Below are 17,337 nucleotides of genomic sequence, written 5' to 3' on the forward strand. Positions count from 1 at the left end.
GAGAGGGAGTTTGGGAGGAAAGACTATGGGAGGGAAGACTGGGAGGGGAGACAGTGATTGGGATGTAAAAAGAATAAATAAAAAATAAATGTAAGGCCGGGTGTGGTGGTGCATGCCTTTAATCCCAGCACTCGGAGGCAGAGGCAGGGAGATTTCTGAGTTTGAGGCCAGCCTGGTCTACAAAGTGAGTTCCAGGACAGCCAGGGCTACACAGAGAAACCCTGTCTCGAAAAACCAAAAAAAAAAAAAAAAGTAATTTTAAAATTTAGAAAAGAAAGAAAGATTGATACAACATGCCTAGTCTTGACTGCAACTTAATATGTCAAATTTGTTTGATATCCATGGGAGGTCTGTCCTTTTCTGAAGAGAAACGAAACAGGAATGAATTGGGGGGGGGAAGGGTGGAGTTTGGAGGAAGGGTTGGCAGGAAAGCAAACTGCATTTAGGATGTAATAAATGAAAGACGAATAAATAGAATAAAACATTTAAAAGACCAATACTACAGATAACACTAGGTATTTTAATAAAAAGAGAGGATGTTCAAAATAGAAAATAAGCCAGGTGTGGTGGCATATGCCTGTAATCCCAGCACTCAGGAGGCTGACACAGAATGTTTGAGTTGAAGGCCACTCAGGTTATCTTCCAAGACTGATCGTGAAACAAAACCCCACTTTAAAAAAAAAAAAAAAAAAAAAAGAGGGGTTGGGGGACACCTTGGCTTAGGTCTTACACTCTTTAAAAAGCAACTCAACTGCTATTATTCTTGAAAAAAAACCTCACATATTTACATATTCCCTAAAAGTAAAAGTGGTAGAATCATTAAAAGTAACAGTTAATTTATATTTATGGTTTCAGAATACCAAATAGCAATGAAGTGATTATAATATCTAAGAAAATATGAACAAAGCAGCACCCAGCTTTTTTCATTAAAATATGTAAGCCAGAAAAATTCTAAATAAACCATTATTGGTTGCACGGCAGAAAACACAATGAAGCTATTAAAAATAAATTACAGCTTCAAAGAATATCCACTGACATAAAAGAATAAACTATAGTATTAAGTAAAAATATAATCATTTCAAGTTTTTTTCATACCAGATAAATCCAACTATATGGCAAGAAGGCATATAGGTTATACAATGCACTTTTAATATTCATTTTTTTAAAGATTTATTTATCTTATGTTTTAGCAATTAGTCTGTGTGTGTGCACCACTTGTATGCCTGGAGCCCATGGAGGTCAGAACTGAAGGTGTGGGATTCCTTGGAACTGGGGTTATAGATGGTTGTGAGTCACTATTTGTACTGGGAACCAAACCTGGATCCTTTGTAGGAACAATGAGTGCTCTTAACTCCTGAGCCATTCCTCCAGCTGCTACATTCACTTTTTAAAAATGCAGGAAGAAATTGCAATAGAAATCTTGGCTGGAGATACAGCTCAGTGGGAGGGCACTTGTACAATATTGACAAGACCCTGGGTTTCACTAGGGGGAAAAAATAAGCCAAGCCTCATGGCATATGCTTGTAGTCCTAGGTATGTGACTATAGTGGGAGGATCGCTTTAGCACACGTGTTGGAGAACAGTGGTTAACAGTGGGTAGATTACCACTTCTCAAAAAGGAACCTCCACCCCCCCCCAAAAAAAAAACCTTAAAAGCTCTATCTAGGTAGTAGAATTATTGATATTCTTGTTTTAAATTTTACCTCTTCTCAAAATAGAACCCTCACCCCACCCCCAAAAAACCCTTACAAGCTCTATCTAGGTAGTAGAATTTCTGATATTCTTTTTAATTTTTGAGAACACATACCAATAGTATGCTATAGGTCATCAATAAGGTGTTATACAGCCCAGAGTACTTTGGGGTTAGGGATATAGTTGGTGCTGATGAAACTCGGCTGGTGGCAAGCACAAAGCCTCTGACCTCAATCCCACATAAACCTGACATGATAGCATACATCTGTGTTCCCCAGTGCCCAGGAGCACCCCAGGCATTCTTGAAATCCATGAGAGTTTGCTGGTTAAGCACCACTTAAGTTTGGAGTTCTGAAGTGCATGTTCTGTGATTCAGACTGTGAACCCAGAGCGGTGCCTTCATCACTTTGAAAGCTCGAAGCTTCAGATGTGGTTGCATGGGTGCAAATGGGAGGGTGGCAAGTTACAAGTCTGTAGGTGCAGTGCTGTACTGCTGGGGAAAATATGACCTTCATAGCTTCATGAATGCAGTCAAGGGCGTGGGGGGGGGCGTTAGAAGTCAAACTGGCATTAGAGCAGAATTTTAGTGCTGGCAGGAAAGGAAAGAAGGGGACACCACTCCTAGGAGGAAGCAGAATTCTGCCTGGGAAGATAGAAGTTCCACAAGGATGAGGTAGAGGCTGGAGAAGTGGAAGGTCAGAAGGGGGGTGGGCAGGAGAACAGTTCGGCATTTGCCAATGCAGAGTTGGTCCTGGGAAACAGGGAAGATGAAGGATCAAAGACCCTCTCTAGGGTCTTTAAGGCACTGGAGAAACTACAGTCTAGGTGGGGCAGGAGCAATGACTGAGGTCAATGTTTCCAAGCTGAAGCAGACCAGGTTGCAGGGTTGAGATGTAGGCAGGGAAAGAGTCTAGGGGCCAAAAGGAAAGGGGAAAGAAATTATGAGTATGTTTGCATCATAAAAGACAGAAGAGCTGGGCAGTGGTGGCACATGCCTTTAATCCCAGCACTTGGGAGGTGGATTTGAGTTCAAGGCCAGCCTGGTCTCCAGAGTGAGTTACAGGACAGTCAGGGCTATACAGAGAAACCCTGCCTCACCCCCCACCCCCCAAAAAAAGACAGAAGAAAGCAAGCCTGAACAAAGAAGGGGAGACACAAGGAAAGAACTAAGCAGAGCTACACAGAAACACACATGGAAAACACGAAGAGAAAAAAGCCTGGAAAGAGAAAGGGAGAGAGAGCAGCTGCCTGGAACTTAGGTACTTGAAAAGCTATGTGTTACACAAAGGAAGGAGGAGCCTTGAACATGCAGCATTGAGACCACCAGGCATGTGTGTGACAACTATTGCCCTATGTGGATTTATGGCTTCTATAATTTCACCTGGTATAGTGGGCAAGCTTTGAGTGTCACATAAATTTCAGAGAGGGAAGCTTTGAGAAGAGTTATGCATCTAGTGTGACCCAGCCCATCACCTTGGGGAACAGCATTGATCAAAATAGTATGACTACAAGGTTGAGGGAGGACAGATACACTTCTAGATAAAGGATAAATAGGCAGGGTCTCACACAAAATTGTGACTCCTGTCATCTAGACTAACAACTCTTCCCAAGGGAGTCAAGAAGAATGAGGGAAGTTCAAAGACTCACTGTAATCAAGGAAGGAAGAAATGAAAAAAAAAAAAAAAAAAGAAAACCGACTTACAGCATTTACTGAGTATCATATTAGGTATTAGAGATGAAGAGAAAAATCAACCAAAGAGCCTGGCCTCTCACTCAAAACTGCTCCCAGGCTCACGATGAAGAGCAATGGGGTGGGACTGTACAGATAGCCTCTTGAACTTTAGCACAATCCCTCTGGGAGCAGCATGGAGTGTGCCTGGGAAGGGTGGTGGGCACTGCGCTGCCATTCCCCTGCCTCATCCCTCCCTGGCTATAACTAACAAAGTCAGTGAAGGATTCTATGAAAAAACTGCAAGACAGACTGACAAGCTGTAATGGACACAATATATTCATAACACTGAAAAAAAACCTCATTATTCAAATGAGTTTCAGAGTCCTTTCCTCCATTTTTAGTCCAATTTTGATGGCAGTTTTTCTAAACTAGTTCCATACTTTGACATTTGTTTATTTATTGTAAAGGAATTGCTATTCATTTTATAGACACACACTCTAAACTGATACCTATCTAAATTGATGCATGGAATTTTCACAGGTCTGTGAAAAGATAAACCACACACATGCTTTGCTCCATAGCTATTGCCTATGATCCTCGTCCCCTCTGGACACTGTGCTGTGGGCTGGAACCATATCTCATCCTAACGACCTCAGTACTAACCCACTAAAACTGGACACTAGGAGGAATAAATAGCTTACAAGCTTACAAGTGAGGACCCTATTAGTAAAGGATGAGTTTGGCTGTATTAAGTCTATTTTTCTTGTTCTGAAATATTTTGGCTTATCTCCAGTTTCTTAGGTGGATTCAAGACAACTAAGATGGCCAGAATAACAGCTCTGGGTGTTAAACTACAATAGCTATTTATTGGTTTTAAATATGATATTGCAACTTGATCTTTCCATTGCAGAAAATATGTACAGTGTACAAATATTCCCTTCCCCAAAGAAATGTAAAGTGGTACTATTACAGAATCTACCATGGGTCTCTAATAAGACTTTTATGTTTGTGTTAGCAAATGCATAGTTCTCTTAGATATAAAGAATATGGCAAAACAAAGATCTTGGTCAAGAAACAAATCAAGATGAGTCAAGGTTAATTAAAGATTAAATGGTGTTAGATGTGATACATCAAGAAGATACACCATAGAAACATAATGGGGGCGTAGAGAATAAAAGAAGAGAGCCCATTTATAGCTAGGGATTCTGGAACCTTCTTAAACCACATAATAGCAACATTAGAACAAGGATGACTTGATGATGTCTTAGCCAAAGATGAACAGCCCAACTGTACTTTTGATTGTTTTGAAAACAACCAATTTCATGGACGGACACACACACACACACACACACACACACACACACACACTCATCTAAAGTTTTATTCAGAGAGATTAGAACACATGGTGATTATATACTAGACCCTACATTCAGTCCCCACAACCAAACTAAATCAACCCCCTAAAACATGCACCACCACCCCCAGAAACACCACCATGCTAACGATGTCTATCCTTCTTCTGTACCCCCCCACTCCCTGGGCAAGGCATTGAGATAGAATCTCACTACATTTCTCAGGCTAGCTTTGAACTGGCAATCCTCCTGTCTCAGTCTCCCAAATGCTGGAATTATAGTCCAGTACCACCATGCCGACCAGTTCATACTTTCATTTAATTTTTATCTGACTAACCTAATTTTCAATGGATTATACTAGTCTCAAATTGATACTGTTTTAGATTGTTCCCACTGTGTTATGCAAACAACCAAGAGAAAACTGTCCTTCCTATGCATCTGTATTTGACACTTTGACATTATTCTCAGGGCTTGCCCAAGCCACAACTGAAAATGGTCAACACTGAAAACCAACAAAAGCTAAGTCTGTTTTCTTATGTTTTCTACACACTAGGGAGGAAAACACAGTTACAAAGAGGTATGGAAGTTTATGAGCAAAGTTAAAAGCAAAATGGTCAACAAACCATGGAAACATAAATATAATAACCATAGCTACTAACACAATGAGCCATTACAGTGCCAGGTACCATTTTATGTGCCTTTTAAATATTATATCACTTAAAATCCTAACAATTCTAGAGGGAAGTGCTAGTGTCCTGTATCCCTGCTCCATGTTACAGGTGTTCAGCACCAGGTACACCCTGTAACTTTCAAGCTTCATTGTGTATGGAATGGGAGTAACTCCTCCCTCAAAGGGCAACTATGAGAAGGGTCAGGACCAAGTTCACCGTCAATAAAAGAAAGAATGAATATGATGAAAGACTTTTCTGCTAGTTTTTCTTTTACATGTTATTTAATATAAATTCTGACCTTGAAAAAAAGTTACAAAACCCTCCAACATAGCATGTTTTTCCTTATTCTTAAAGAACAGCCCCAGTGGGGAAAAGAACACTACAACGTTCCCTGCACATATTTCAATTCCCAAATCTACACTTAGCAAACCAAAACACTCACCACGGATCAAATCCTGGTTGTCTTTTTGAATGATTTGTACCAGAACTGCTATCAGATGGCAGAGAAGAAACTCGAGTGGACACATTATTTTCATGGAAAGAATTGTCTGGTCGTGGAGATGGCACTAAATGAAAGAGAAAAAAAAACATTATTGAAGTACTTTGTTGCTTGAAGTAGTTCTGATATTATTCCACTGCATTTCTTGGACACAAACAAAAATATTCCTCTGCCTTTCCAGAACTTTTGTTTCCTGTGTATGGAGGTGGTCCAGGCAAATTTCCCTCCTCAACCGCTTACATGGGTAAGTACAAGGGTAAGTAATAAAGATTTCAAAACAGAACCTGGGATATCAGCTGATGTGCTCCAGAATATTTGAGGACATTTTTAGATTGGACATCATTGAAAATATGACTACTGTAGCAGCCACCCCCAAATACCATGTTTTTGGCATTCTTTGAAGTCGAGGCTTTCTCATTACAGGTTTAACTATGCAAAATCCATTCTTAGTTCAATAGCATACTTAACAATATGTGTATTGGAACACCCAAATTACAGTTTAAGACTTGGCAATGTAAGGGTGTGCCACTTAGATCTTTAAACTGTAAGGAAATTTGGCCATTTGCACAAAATATTAATTTTCTATACATTCTCAGAGCAAAAATGAACAGAAATATAGACTATGACGTATTGAGTGATTCTGCTTTGGGGGAAGGGGCAACCATGTTTTCATCAATTTCTCAACTTGGCCACTGTACAAACCACAAAGGTAATATGTACATTGTATATCAAGATCAGTGACACCAAGCAAGAAGAGCTTGCTAGATATAATTCCACTGTTCAAGAGGCTCAGGTGGGAGCACTGAATGAGATCAAGGACAGACTATGTTAGAGTGAGTTCTAGGTCATCCTCACTGGGTTATAGTATAAGATGTCTTATACTGATGTTGAAACAAAACCTACATATTCATACACAGAATTGTATCTCTGTTAGTGTTTTTTAGGTAAACAGTTAATAGTATGATTACTTGTCACTTCTCAGACATTCTTAATGTTATTTAATCCACCTCCCACCTGCTTCTGTACTTACCTCCCCTCCCCTCCTTTCACATTTCTCTGATCAGATCACTTATCCCCTGATATTCCCCTCTCTACTGTTCCTTAACCCCTTATCTTGGCAATGATCCCATTTTAATTTCCTGTTTGCTCTAGAGGGCCCAGAGATCCCTGAACTGGAACTGCCCTACATGCCCCCTCCCTGAGGACTCACTTTCATGGTGCCAGAAGGTGCCATGCAAATTTCCAAAGATGGGAGGCATCAACGGTCCTACTGTGGAGGTTTTGAATAAGCATGCCCCACCCCCCAGACTCATAAATTGGAATGCTTGGTCACCAGGGAGTGGCACTATTAGGAGGCACTATTTTTGTTGGAGGAGCTGTGTCACGGTGGGGGGGGGTAAGGTTTTGAGGTTTTTCAGATGCTCAAGCCAGGCCAAGTTTCTCTCTCTTCCTGTTGCCTGCTGATTTGGATGTAGAACTCTCAGCTACCTCTCCAGTACCATGTCAGTCTGTGTGCGACCATCCTTCCAGCCATGACCATAAATGGACTAAATGTTTGAACTGTAATCTAGCTCCAATGAAATGTTGTCCTTTATGAGAGTTGCTGTGATCATGGTGTCTCTTCACAGCAGTAAAACCCCAACTAAGACAACTACCCAGCTACAATGCCGATGGAACCACATCAGTGACCAGGCACAATAATTCCAAGGGTGCAGCAGTGACATTTATACCTTGCCAGTAGCCAACAGCTTTCTAATTACACTGAAGACCTGCTCAATGAGAGGGGAAACCATGCCTGGTACTAGAAACCTAGCTAACTACTCAGTGCTAGTGAAATCATGGTTCTTGGAGGAGAGCCCACAACCACTAATTTACTAAGTCATCCTGACCCCTAACAACAATCTATAAACATTTGTCCTTATACCCTCATCCTGACCCCTAACAACAATCTATAAACATTTGTCCTTATACCCTCATCCTGACCCCTAACAACAATCTATAAACATTTGTCCTTATACCTATAGGTAAGTATAGTTAGTCTTCACTCCTCAACAATACATGAAGACCATTACAGGAAACAACATCTAATCAAAATACAGAGTTGTGCTGCCTAGTCCTAATGGATACACCTATAATACACTCCTGTACCTAATGCTCAGGGAACATTGTGGAAGAGGGAAAGAGTGAACAGATTTTAAGAGCTAAAGAATCAGGAAATCTGCTCTGAGACTGTGTCCCCTAGGAATATAAGAAGCTACACCCATAAAGTCTTAGCAACATTCACAAACATGAGTTGAACAAGGATAATACCAAAGGATATGTCAAAGTGGACAGGGAAAAAACCCAGGAGGCCTCAACCTCCACAAAGCACGATAGGCAACTGAGGAAAGCTGGGAGCAGGGGAGGTGCTGAAAGATCAGCCCCCAAAACACATACAATCACATATGGAGCGAGAAGGTTATAGATAGGAATAGATATGTAAATACACATATATGTATGCAATAAAAATTAGTGAAAAAAAGAAACCATGAATTTGAATGGGAGCAAGGTGGGGGCATACAGGAGACTCTGGAGGGAGGAAAAGGGGAGGAAGAAATGCAATTATATCTCAAACATAAAATTAAAACCACAACACAACAACAAAAATGACACCAACTCACTTGCCTCTGGATAAGAAACCTGGATAAAAAATAATAGAATGAACCTATTCTAGAAACATCTCTCCAGATATATCTGGAAACATTTGTCAGTTTTAAAAAACCACTCTTTTTCTCTAGGACTTAGCACTATCATTGGAATGACAGATGTCTCCAAGTGTTTCATTTAGTTTAAACTTTCCTTTCTATTACTGAATTTTTAAAAGTTAAAATGTTCTACTTGCCAAATCTCAAAGTAGATTATAAAATAGATAGAGGGAATGTTTTCCCCATAGTAACCAATTCAATCTATTTGTAACCCAAATAGTGTAACCAAAGGACTATTTTGTTAATTTAAAACTCCACTTCCATCTTATATTAAAACATTCCTCTAATGGGAATGATAGCACACACCTAGAATTCTAGCATTGAAATATAGAAACAGGAGGATACCAGTCAGCTGGAGGCTAACCTGGTCTACATGGATAGACCCTTTTCCAAAAAGAAGGATATTTTCTCCAATCATATGTACAAACAACAAAGTACAGATGATTTTAAAAGAAAAACATACACTGAAGATGTTTTTACTCATGCACAAGACAAGAAAACTAATTAATGTTAGTCTGAATTAAAAGTTTAGCCTTGGGCTAGAGAGATGGCTCAGAGGTCCAGAGTTTATTTTCAGCAACCAGATTGTGGCTCACAACCATCTGTTATGGGATCCCTCTTCTGGTGTGCATTAAAACAGACCACTCATTCATTCATACACACACACACACACACACACACACACACACACACACACACGATGAATAAAAATAAGTTTAGCCTTATAAAAATCTACAGTTACCATGGAATTGGGTGGGAGTCATTAAGAAGCATATTTGATGCTTAGACCTTTTCTAAAGGTAGAGGTGGGAGAGACCACATAGTAGCCTAATTATTCAATGCACATCTCTTCCCAAATAACACTTGTTGGCATTTATTTAGCTCAGATTCATAATTTTAATTACCAAACAGTATTTTGTGTCCCTTCTGACACTGATTGAACTTCTCCAGCTGTCTGTAACACCAGAAAGAGCAGGAAGTCAGGCAATGTGGACATACAAGTCAAGGCCGTGCTAAGTCTTATGGACTTTATATACCCGAGCCTCCTGTTCATGTCGCCACCAAAGCACCGGGATTCTCAAATATTTGGCACTTTACCATCAGGTGCAACCTCAAAGGGTTGTCTTTCTTTAATAGCTCTCTGCTAAATTAACAAAACCCAAAAAACATGTTCTAGTCATCTGTTCAACAATAAAGTCTATTTTTAAACTACTCTTGAAAGTTTTCTTTAATTCAATTAATAACTATCTATGAAGCTGTGTCAGCCAGTTCCTGCCTCTCTCTTTCCTTTCCTCCATCTCTCTCTTTCAGGATCAAAACCAAGGTTTCACACACGCCAGGCAGACACTCTATCACTGATCTCCATCTTCATTCTTCGAACTCAAGAGAGTCAAGATGCTCAAAAACCTTGCAGAGAAACACTAGAACCAGTGCAATGTGGTCTGTGTTGTATCAGGGACAATGACAAGGTGCCATTGAATAGAACAGAGAAGAGAGATACTTCTGGTGTAGGACAGGAAAAACTATCACACGAAAACAACTGGAGCCATCAGGAAAGCAGTGTGTTCTAGGCCATGAAAGAGCCAGGTGTGCTTGAGACTTGTGGGTAGAGGTGGGTGGGGAACAGACAGAGTGGACCACAAGGATTCAATCATAAACAGCCTGGAATGTCATCGCACGGAATTTAGACTTTACTCTGTTATCAAGCATTCAAAGGCCTATCAACAAGTTAGAGCTAAGGTATTGGGGTATAATTGTGGACAATGTACTGGGGCAATGGATGCCTGCTCTATTTCTTTCTCCTGTAGTACCATTATCTGACTGCTCTAGAGAATTATTATACTTGCTGGCAATCTCCTTTGTAAAGGCAAGAATGAGGGTGGATATTTTTATCTGTCTTATCTACTAACATATTCTAGGCATGCCTGAATTTTTGGTATTATAATGTCACATTGCCATGAATAATGTTCACACAATAGAAATACATAATCAAAATATTTTTTAAAATCTCAAACTGGGTGTGTTGGCACACACCTTTACACACAACACTCAGGAGGCAGAGATAGGTAACTATTTTAAAGTTTTTGGCCAGTTTAGTCTACACCTGTAGTTCTAGACCAGCCTAGGTCTACACAGTGAGATGTTGTTCCAAAACAAAAATTATACACACACACACACACACACACACACACACACACACACACACACACACACAAACATGTATACACACATATACACACAGATACACACACACATCTATATCTATATCTATATCTATATCTATCTATCTATCTATATCTCCATTCATATAGCTCATTAAGGGGAAGATTGCCATCAGGTATCATGGCCTGAGACTGATCTCCTGGACCTACACTGTAGACAAAAAGAACTGAGTCCTATAAGCTATTCTCTGACCTCTACTGGTATATCATGGCCTGTGTATCCACAGCCTGAAAATAGATACATATAATTTTAAAAATTCTCATGTTTTATGGATGTTTATAATTTGGTGTAGATCTGTCTTCATAGCTATCATGTAGCCACAGTTTTTATAGGCTAAACTGTTCCGGGCACAAAGTGGCATAGGTAAATATCAAATGAATGGCATGGTCAATATCTAGCTTCAGGATCATTCTGAGGATTGTTTGGATGAGTGTCTTGGAGACAGAGACTAATCAGGGTCCCAGCCAGAAGAGAAAAGGGAAGAAATGACAATGGTGACTAGGGGCAAGGAGAAGTGCCAGATTATGGGAACGCAGGCAATGCTGTTGGTCTGAGGTCCGCTGGAGCAATGAAGAAATAGTGGTGGACAAGGAAAGGAGACAGACTCAGTAGCAAACACAGGGGTGGGAGTGGCTTACCTCTATAAAAGCTGCCAACTCTCCTTGGGACAGGGTCATTGTACAGATGTCGATTTTCTTTGGGACCCGTGCCGTCATCAGAGTGTGGGTCATGGTATACTCCACCCTGAGGCAGGAAACAAGGTTATGAAAGTTAAATCATGGCTTGATAATAAGTGCAGCTTACAATAAAGCCCAGCCAGTGCCTAATTTTTTTTTTTTTTGATCTTTTAAAGGAAAACTCAGGCTTATGTTACAAATAAAAGTACTTATTTTCTAAGTCAGTTCAATTAATTTATGGGAGATTGGGTATGGAGAAAGTTTAAAAGCCAGGTTGTAATGCTGCCAAGTGAAAGGTCCTTACAGACCACACTATAAGATGTAGCAACTCGGAAGAGCCCAGACCTCAGACTTCTGACGGGTGTGGAATGAAGAGGCGCCTTCTCGGGAGGACTCTTTTACAGAAGGTCTTGCCACAGTCATCTCTGGAGGGAGCTGTTCTCCAGGCTGCAAGTCAAATTCAGACAGATTCACAGAAACTTCCTGTCTCTGGGGATGAAAATTCATCACTGTCTTCATTTAATACAGCTAGGACCTTAACCAGCTAAAATAAAAATCATGGGATGACTTCAACATAACTCATTCCATAAAAGAATAAAAGTAGCTGATGAATGTAAAATAAGGCCCACAAATTTTAACACATAGCGAGATTCTCATTAAAGTTAAGGCCAGTAAGGACTACATTAGTCTGAAAATAGTTCAATTAATTATTTAAAACAACAAAAGAAATCACCTTTCTATCTAGACAGTAACAGCTCTAAGCAGCACTATGCTTAGAGATTCTATTAGTCAATCCAAAAGTGCTCTTACAGATTTTTAGGCTGAGCTCTCTGAAAGGAAATATGCAGAGACAAAAGCATTTTTTCCAGAAGGCTTACACAGCAGATGCAGATGGAAATACATGTTTTGTGAATGCAAAGAGGAATAGAATAATCCCTGTTAATGATTTTTGTCTTAAGAGTCCCCAACTCCTCTAGTCTATGGTGCTTCTTGCTCTCTTCATCTTCTCCAGGCCAGTAGCTCATCTGCTCAATGCATCTCCTCGGTATGGTCATGATGGTGCTTAGATCTAGAGATGCTCCCGCTACCTAGATCCCCCTCAAGTAGGCTGAGTCATCACCTCAGCACAGCAGTGGGTCCTTAACAGTGTCCAAGGGAGAAAAAAGAGATCACATTTGCTACCCTGGGCCAGGAGGGGTAAGGAACACAATTAGAAGGAGCTGGCTGCTTTCAGCAGCTACACATTATACCCAAAATGTATTATCTCAAGCCTAGGTGATATACATAAAATGATTTAATTTAAAAACTCAAATAAGACCTGGTATCCCGCCACCTTCCTCCCCACCACCATTATTTAGAGAATTTTGGAAAGAAATCAATTTGGTGCAGCCTTTCTTCTTTAAACCTGTATTGTTGACAAAGGCCCAGAGCAAGATTTTTTTTTTAAAGGAAATGAGTTATTTACATTTAAACTCAACCCAGTGAGCGGTCCCATGTTTTTGAAAGTGGCTACAATGCTTCCCATGAGAATGAGCACCATGGATTACTCACAACTCTTTCAAGCCTCCCCAGCCACCTTCTAGCCTTTAATTGTGGCCTTTCTTAAGACTCTGTGTTGCACCTCCTGAACTGGACTGAAGTTAACAGCTGGATATGTGCTAAGCCCCAGTAATTGTTTATAATTAGTTTAGGACTACAGTGTTCAGAGATATTTATTTTCTGAATTCTCTGAGAGCAAGTCATTTGTCCATTTTCCAAGGGAGGCTGCCTTTTGTTTTTCTTTTGTTTAACACTTGCCTCAAAGCCAACAACAATCTGCTTGGTTTTGATCTCCAACTCTCTTCTACAGGCAGTGGGCAGGCCCTAGAGATGTTTCTAGACACTCTGGGTTCTCTTATCTCTATACTGAGTTCTCAGGACTCCTTCCAACCATTCCTTAACTTCATTTAAAGCCCCTGTAAATACCTCCTGCCCCACCTTTAACCGGGGACCAGGCTATCTTGCCACCATTTTATACTTGGGGATCTGTAGATTGCCTCAGAATCCCAGTTCTACATTAAACTAGCAGCTGGGGAAAGTTGGGCAGATTACCTATCTCCTCTGAGTCTCAACAGAGAGGGATAATGTTGAATTACGGAGCTTAAAAATCCCCATCCCAATTCCAAAAAAAGGATCTCTTAGGAAAGAAACTCTAGGAAAGAAATCCTGCAACTGTGCAACTGGGAAGTCTGGTTGTGTCTACTGCACAGTCCTCGGGATCCACTCTGGTTTCATACTGGCATACAATCCTGAATACTCTCCTCAGCTCATGTGAGAATTGCTCAGCTCTGACATTTTCATCCCACCAATGGGCAGCCAGTTGGGACCCATGGAGCATCATGTCTTCCTGGAACACTTTCCCTCTTTTTAATCCTCTTTCCTGCTGTTCTCACTTTCCTCCCCAAGTGAAATCTCAACCTCCCCATAAGGATCTGCTCAGACTCTCCCTCCTCTGGGAGCCTCCAACAGGGCCTATGCTGGACTGACAGGATTGCTTCCATCTTTCTTTCAACACACAAGCACACCTCTGTATGGCTACTGGTGTCCAGGTTTACAGAATTAGAACAAATCATTTGTTGCCAAGTATCCCCTCTCAGTTAACATACTTCAAAATGACAGGGACAGTTTAATTTCATCTTCCTAATCAGGGCTTCTTGTGGTGCTTAGCCCAGCTTCATTCTTCATCTGTCTACACAGGTCAGGCTGTTAGCTGCACTGAAGCCATTTCAGACTGTTCCTGCTCACGGTGACCTCTTCCTGTTCTCTATGCCTATTCATAGCCAGTGCTCCAGTAATGTAGGCCTTAATGATTTTGTAGGTTAGCAGGTAAACTTCCTAGCATGCAAACCTGATAACCCAAGTTAGATCCCTAAAACCCACATAAAGATGGCTGGAGAGAGCCAGTTGCACAAAGTCATCCTTTCATGTGCATGTCTATGTACATCCCTTGCCCCATGTCATACATACATACATACATACATACATACATACTTAATTAAAAAACCCAAGGGGCCAGAGAGGTCACTCAGCAGTTAAAAGCATGTACTGCCCTTGCAGAGGACCTGCGTTTGGTTCCTAGAACCCATGTCAGGCAGCTCACAACTTCCTATAACTCTAGCTTCAAAGGTATATGATATCTCTGGCCTCTATAGGTACCTATACTTATATGCTCATTCTTAAGACACAGATATGTACATAATTTTAAAAATCTTTTAAAATATGAAAGACTAGGTGGGCAAGTATCATTTACTCTATCCTGAAGTTAAACTTATCTAGTTTACAAAAAATTTTTTTTTAAATCTTTAAATTCAGTTAAGATACATGGTATTAGAAGTGCTTCCTGATAGGGTCCTGGTATGGCTGTTCCCCGAGAGCTTCTATCAGCACCTGACCAATACAGATGCAGATACTCACAGCTAACCATGGGATTGAGCCCGGGGACCTTAATGGAGGAGTTAGGGGAAAGATCGAAGGAGCTGAACGGGATTGCAGCCCCATAGGAAGAAGAGTATTGACTGGCTGGACTACCTGGAGAACTGGGGACTGACCCACTCACCGAGTGTACATGGAGGGATTCATAGCTCCATATACAAGTGTAGTAGAGGATGGCCTTGTCTGGCATCAGTGGGAGGGGAGGCCCCTGGTGCCCCAGCATGGGGGGATGCTGGAGTGGTGAATGAGTGGAGGAGCACCCTCATAGAGGCAAAGGGGAGAGGGAGAGGAGGGATGGGGATTTATGGAGGGGTAACTGGGAAGGGGGGTATCATTTGAAATATAAACAAGTAAAGTGATTAATAAAAAAAAGTGTGGTATTGGAAGAAAAAGTTTAAACAAATGTGGTTTAGGAAGATCAGACAAAAACAACCCAAATTTTGAAATAAGTAAGAGCTAGTTTATATTGCTAATTTCAGTAAATGGTCAGTCATCAAAATATGTCAGAAATGAACATTTAAAAATACTACAAATATTAAACTACTACATGGTTTTACTGTGTAACCCTTGCTAGCCTGGAGCCCACAAAGATCTACCTGTCTCTGCTTCCCAAGTGCTAGGTATGCCTGTGTCTGTGCCACCACACACAGCTATTTTTAACAGAAATAATGCAAAGAGTGTTTTCCTTCACTGTCCAATGAAAGTCAGGCTGATTGTCGTAGGGAGAACTGTATAGCAACCTTATCAATATTCCTTGTAACCCTTTCCCAAGATAAGCCGATAGATAGACCAAACTGCCAAGTGGTACCTGGGGTGATAACAGCTGCAAACTGTTGGCTCGGGCTGCCATCCCTTGTCCTATGCTCAAGCTTCCATCAAGGCCTTTCGCTCTCACTTTGTCCCGGGTCACGTACATGGAATGCCTGTGAGGCCGCTGCTGAGAGGAGAAGGGGCTGGTGTAGCCTAGCCCATAAGAAAATGATTCATGAGGTGCAGACAGTGAATGCGAATGGCTGCTATCCATGTGTTCAGGCAGCTTCAACTCCTCCATGGTTTTTGAGTGTCTGGTGGTGGTTCGCCGTGAGTCCAGAGTGCCCTCATTTCGATTATTCCTACCAGAAGGGCTGAGCAAAGTTCTCGTATCAGTGTGCCTGGTGGGGGTTGGGCTGGTGGGAGAGTTCAAGTCCAAACAACTGGATGGGAAGTATCTACTGGTATTAGTCTCTGTGATTTGGGCTCTGGCTTCTGAAAGGTTGCTCACAGATTTGGAGTCACTCAACGCCCCATGGCTTTTGGCCTTTGTCCTGTAGGATGGACTCCTGGAGGACTGGGGGATGGTGTCAATATAGCTGTGCCGACTCTGCTTCTCGCTGGGCTGCAGGGTCCCAGCTTTGCTCTGGGAGCTTTCCATGAATGAGTGCCTGTTCTGCTGAGATCTGGTGCTGGACTTGAGGTACTTTGTGCCTGGACCTTCGGAAGGCTTTGTGTCAATATTGAAGTCAAACTCTGTTTTGGACTTGGCTTCTTTTGGACTGAGAAGGTGTGGTATGTTGTTGTTTGTGAGATCTTTGCTGGAGGACCCAGGCTGAGTGCTTGCTTGGTAGGTTTTGGTGTGCATTGGGCTGAGAGTTGCTCCAGCAAGGTTTCCATTGAGGAAGCTTTCGCTTGCAGGCAGGCCTTCCTCAGCCCTGGGCAGACCCACACTTAAGTTCTGAATGTCCTTGCTGTTGGATCGGTGGTGAGTCTGTAAAGCGGCACCCTTGGTGGATTGATTTCTATGTTTAAAACAAAAGATGCAGATCAGTTCCCTTCAATAGGAGGCAAACAGTATAATGTTTCAAACAGATAAGCAAACCCACAGTAAACTAAACGAGACCATTCTTAAAACACCTGCATGGCTCAGGGAAGGAAGGAGTGGAAAGAATTTAAGAGCTGGAGAATGGGAAGGGCTGCTGTTGTCTGCGGATCTGACACAGTTGTTATCTTCACTGAAGGAGTGGTTCCCTGCACAAGACTGGGCCCATCAATGCTCCATCCTGAATGCAGGAGACCCAAGGCCCTACCCTCCCAGGGGAGCTATATAGACACTTAAAAGTTGCAGAGAGAGAGGTAGTCATATTCTTTGGTGGTGTAGCCACTGATACATTGCTCCCACTCAATAACCTCTTACGTGTTCACGAAGGCAACCATAGTTATATGCATTAGGCTAGGCACAGGACTTGGGAAGAATTTTGTTGGAAGGAATAAAAGGATGAAAAGATAATAGCAGTGTTTTGATTAAAGGGAGGGAGGGAGGGAGGGAGGGAAGGAGGGAAGGAGGGAAGGAGGGAAGGAGG

The 17,337-nt window shown here is 41.5% G+C and overlaps 1 protein-coding gene across 3 annotated transcripts in view; it reads right to left on the reverse strand.

Annotated features, from left to right (window-relative positions):
- The window catches only part of Cdkl5 (cyclin dependent kinase like 5), a 188,164-nt gene that overhangs the window by 10,097 nt on the left and 160,730 nt on the right, over nt 1-17,337 (reverse strand). For 2 of the 3 annotated variants that reach the window (XM_029534145.1, XM_029534143.1), the window contains exons 12-15: nt 15,810-16,776; nt 11,876-11,977; nt 11,492-11,597; nt 5,830-5,953 (exon numbers count right to left, since the gene is read on the reverse strand). In XM_029534145.1, coding sequence (XP_029390005.1) covers nt 5,830-5,953; nt 11,492-11,597; nt 11,876-11,977; nt 15,810-16,776 — 1,299 coding nt within the window. The remainder of the gene's footprint in view (nt 1-5,829; nt 5,954-11,491; nt 11,598-11,875; nt 11,978-15,809; nt 16,777-17,337) is intronic. The other variant, XM_029534144.1, reaches the window with a different exon arrangement.

Source organism: Mus pahari, chromosome X, assembly GCF_900095145.1.
Source record: "Mus pahari chromosome X, PAHARI_EIJ_v1.1, whole genome shotgun sequence".
In the NCBI taxonomy this organism is placed as follows: domain Eukaryota; kingdom Metazoa; phylum Chordata; class Mammalia; order Rodentia; family Muridae; genus Mus; species Mus pahari.